The 4,825-nt window shown below is 42.3% G+C and overlaps 1 protein-coding gene across 1 annotated transcript; it reads left to right on the forward strand.

The window, feature by feature from the left end:
* The first annotated feature begins 324 nt into the window (after positions 1 to 324).
* LOC112219713 (growth arrest-specific protein 1) lies at positions 325 to 2,662 on the forward strand. Its single transcript, XM_024381225.2, has one exon. The coding sequence runs from the start codon at positions 900 to 902 to the stop codon at positions 1,695 to 1,697; it is 798 nt and encodes a 265-aa protein (XP_024236993.1). The 5' UTR covers positions 325 to 899; the 3' UTR covers positions 1,698 to 2,662.
* The last annotated feature ends 2,163 nt before the right edge of the window (positions 2,663 to 4,825 follow it).

A 4,825-nucleotide genomic window follows, 5' to 3' on the forward strand; every position in this document is an offset into this window, starting at 1 on the left:
AATGTGATGGATGGCATACTAGCTCTATTCTCTTCTTTCATTATCTATTGGCTTAAACAGTATCTTCATGTTTCCTATGATTTTAATGTAATATATAAAGTTTGAATAATGTCTGGGAAATAATTGACAATAGCTAGAATCGGGAGATGAAATAAAGAAAACACTCATAGGGAGTTATAGCAGTTCAGAAGTTTTATATATATATATATATATATAGTATTAAAATGTTTTATGCATTTTTCCCCTGCTCATTCATTGGTCACGTTTCAACCTCACGTCACTGCCCCTGAACCAAGTAGAAAATCCCAAAAACGAATTTGACCAATAGGGCACTTGTCAAGGGATGCGGAGGAACCAGTGGGGGGAACGCGAAAGACACTCCACAGTCGTAACTATTCTATGGGGCGTATCGTTTACATCGCATTCCTCATTCCTTTACATCATTTTAAAGCTGAAGAAGGCACCGAATACATGCTTCATGAGCGGGTACACCATAACTCTTTACCCAGAACGGAGTTTGTATTTCTGAAAGGTAAAACGACGAAAACGTCTCTCCTTGCTGCTTCATTTGTGAGTGCGGCAAAGCAATGGGACGCAGACGTTGAAGAGTTCTCGTGAAGCCGCGACTGTTGTGAAGATAAGTGGAGAGTTAATTTGTGCCTTTTAACTTTTATTGTGAGTGTATCAAGTGACAATCTAACAAATTGCAAGCGATGTGCGGTTTTCACACCTTGGGCGTATCACGGCAAATAATTTGCTGAACCTCGTTCATTCTCCAGTGGAGCGGCCTGAATGCGAGGGAATGGATTTGCTGGACTACTTTTTGACACATATTTAATGTAGATACCCGCTACACAAATCCATATGTTGAAGTCTTATTTGGATCAGTCTACATCGAAATGGCAAGTTTTGCCGGGTTTATAAAGTGGACTGGGAGATCAACTTTGTATTTATGCTGCGCGTTTGTCCTGTTCGGCTGTCTCTGCATCGCGTCCCCTACTCATGGTCGTCGGCTCATCTGTTGGCAAGCCATCATGAAGTGTCATGGAGAGTCTGAGTGCCACTACGCATATGACCAATACCTTTACGCCTGTGCGCCTGTTATCAACGGGGATAGGAAGAAGTGTCCCAGCCACTGCATCTCGTCCCTTATCCAGCTGAATCTAACCGAGACCGGCCCGTCTCTGGAGGACTGTGACTGCGCCTCGGACCCCGTCTGCCGGAGCACCAAACGCGCCATAGAGCCGTGCCTGCCTCGGACAAGTAACATGGGCTGCACCGAAGCCCGGCGGCAATGCGAGAGAGACTCCCAATGCAGTTCGGCGATGCGCGACTATTTGTTTCACTGCCGTAAACTTTTCGGAGGGGAGCGATGTTCGGACGACTGCAGGAGGGTGATTGCCAACATGCGCAATATACCCAAAGCACAACAACTTGATACTTGTGTTTGTGATGGCACAGAGAGGACCATATGCGAGTACGTCAAAGTTAGTATGAAAAACTTTTGCTTTGACTCTATGGACAGATACGCGGGCAGCGGGTTGTCTGATTCAGAGGACGACTCTGAAGATGATTATGACGAGATGGAGGATTATATATATGTGGAAAACAAAAGTTTTTCATCCAGATCCGCCTGTCGGGGTGTTGTATGGACTGCCTCTGTGGCCACCATTTTGGTTCTAATGAATCTTATCTGATAGGGCAGCCTACCCCAGTTGATTCAGCTGTTGGGAAAGTTGTTTGAGAAAGAGTGGCCAGTGAAATGTTGACACGGACATAATAGCTCCTGAAAGTTGTAACACCAGCACACCTGCTTTCGCATATACGTTTTGTGTATGAATGATTTTATGGCCTTTGCTCTGCTATCTATCTTCATGGGGCTTCTTCTCAACATTCCATCTGGTCCCTGTCCCACTCTGTCTTTGTGCTGATCTGCTATGGGTCAGTCATTTAGGTAAATACTTATATATTTCAAATGTATCATTTTTGGGGGGTGAATCCAAAAGGTTTATTAGATACATTTCCAGACAGCTGTGCACCTCTAGGCTATGTAATATTTGAACCAACCATTGAAGAATGTTATACACTAATTTCATCAGCTATTGCCTATCATCACAAAATAGTCAAATGTGGATAGACAAGTGACTTGTTTACGCTGCTTTCCCGTTGTTTCGAGACAATAATGAAAACGGCAGGATTTAAAGCGTTCTCTTCGTAGTCACTTCGTTGTAATGTGGAGAGACTAATCAAGTGTTTTTCTTTTCTTATGAGCTAGACAATAGACACAGGCATGTGTGTAATTATGATGTCATTTCAATCCTAGTCAGTGGATAATGCATTTGATGCAAGCACCTGACAATAGTTTCATTGGTTGGTTAGCCTACATTACTAGCCTTAATCATGTCACACACATTTCCTTAAACTCAGTATCAATGTCAAGTTTTCAAAAAGTTAAGGGAGATTATTTTTATATGTCAAAATCTGTAAAGTTAAATTGTACAGTTTATTGTATGATATTGATTTTGTTTCCAGAGATACTTGTTTATTACTGCTAAGAAGAGATTTGCACTGTATAGAAATGACGTGAAGTGCTTCACGGTGACTATTGTATATTCTTTTGTGTCCACAGAGGTGAAAATATAAGTCTTCTTGCTTAAAGTGCCATATGACTCTTGATTGTTTCACTCTTCTCTCTTCCTTACATGCTGACCAGGCCGGACACGTTCGAGCGTTGCAAAATAAATTTAGAAATCCATGTCCATTATTGCACCCTGCTCTCGCGTCAACAAACGTCTGTGTTGCCAAGGGCTAAAATAGAAGTCATTCCTATTTCTGACGCAGATCACGCTGAAAGTCCTGCCTCTCCCATCTCCTCGTTGGTTTATAGAAGCAGGTACCCACGTGCCATTTCCTCATTGGTTATACCCACGTGGGTGATTGAAAGACAAAATGTTTTGCCGGTTCTCGTAGTAAAAGTGTAGATGCCAATCACCATATAAGTTCAAATATGAAAAGGCCTGGAAGGAGGAGAGATGACTAGAAACGATTCGGTTGGCTGTTTTATGTGTGGATTAATTGTCGGAGTAGAAGACCTTGTGCATTTCAGGTAAAATAACAACTCAATGTTTATATCCCAGGACAAATGAGCTAGCATCAGCAAGCTAGCTAAATAGGACAAATTAGCTATCAAGTGCAAGCTAACTAGCTAAATTGCCATACATGTTTAATGCTTTTCGACCTGTCCCCAAATTAATGTCATTGGTTCAGAGTTTGTTTTGATATTTTAACCTGCATGTTGTGATCGCGTTTGGTGTAGGGGGGGACAAAATAAATGTATGCACGATAGCGCACGCGCGCAGCCGGTTTGGGTTCCGTGTTATGTGGCCGTATGGGCACTGGGCAGCAGGTTATTTCACTACTATAGGAAATATAACAATCTAAGTCTTGCTCTAAAGCGGCAATCAGCAGTGGAGACAATAACAATGCATACTCCTCACCTGTTTTGGTAAAAAGCTGAGGGACGGGGCTGGAGAAATGTAAAGACTCTCAAATTCATAGACGGAGCTATGGACGCAAGGACTGGCCATCCATGATATCAAAATAATAGTTTTAACCTCATCCCTTTTTGGACTTGTAAATGATGCACCCATTTTGATTCTTGACGAATGTAGCTTATAAATGCCTCATAAGCTTAGTTCCACTGTCAACACCCAAAATACAAGCTTGTTTTACTCCAATGTTTGTGAACAAAGTAAATGTAAAGAAGCACCGTACAGCCTCAAAACATGGTTAAAACTATACATTTGATATCATGGACGATCCCTCCGTCTCATAGCTCTGTCTGTGAATATGAGAGTGGGTCCATTTCTCCAGCCCCATTCCTTCAGCTTTTTACAGGCACAGTGATGGGGACTAGGCATTGTTATTGTTTCAACAGGGATTGACCATTTAAAGTGCCATATGAATCTTGATTGTTTCACTCTTCACTCTGTCTTAAGTGACCATATGGGCACTGGGCAGCAGGCTATTTCAGTACCGTGTCTCTCAAGTCTTTGGACAGCTGTACCAATCCTTTCTACTATCACAAGATTCCCTCGTTACGAACAATCAGTTGATCTGAGCTACTGAATGCCGCCTAAATCCCAGAGCAAATGAAGCGTCAAGTTAAAAAAAAATCTCTTAGTCGGATCGATATGCACTTGACCTTGTAAACATCAATGTTTGCTGAAGGCATAAACTGTTTAATGCTGGAAGACTGTTTTAACATAAGGAATAAAGAGCCCCATCTCCTGGGGATTGCTGCTCAAATGGAGCCAAGAAGGGACAGTTTATTTATCCTCACCCCGTGTGTTTGTTAGAAGTCTTCACACCGAGAGGAGGGGGGCGAAAGGAAAGCTGTGTCCGGATGAATGGAGACTTAAGTAGCCATTACAAATGCACTCTGATTGACTGCTGTTGCTGTGTGTGGTGTGTGTTAGCTACCGGCCGTTGCTATGTATGTCTAACAAAGTAGAAGTGTTTGTTTTTTAAATTTTAAACACTTTCGCTTCCACTTTACTATTATTATTTATCATCCTGAACAGAAGTTAAATGGCTGGTTATAGACCCAGGTCTACTTGGAGAAGCTTGTAGCCTCACCCACCACCACTAAAGAAACCATTTAATTTGTGTATCACAATTGTTTTCTCTTTTGGTTTGGCAACACTGAGAGACAGAAAAAGAGAGAGGGGACATCATCCCCTCCTTCAACTCTTGTCACAAGAGGGACTTGAGAGCAATGATGGCAGCCATGTTGTTTCTCTCGAGAGGAGGACAAGGGCCCTCC

Source organism: Oncorhynchus tshawytscha, linkage group LG20, assembly GCF_018296145.1.
Source record: "Oncorhynchus tshawytscha isolate Ot180627B linkage group LG20, Otsh_v2.0, whole genome shotgun sequence".
Lineage (NCBI taxonomy): Eukaryota > Metazoa > Chordata > Actinopteri > Salmoniformes > Salmonidae > Oncorhynchus > Oncorhynchus tshawytscha.

Bases quoted from the DNA above. Each gene is read 5' to 3' on its own strand.
- LOC112219713 (XM_024381225.2), top strand. From the start codon at position 900: ATGGCAAGTTTTGCCGGGTTTATAAAGTGGACTGGGAGATCAACTTTG.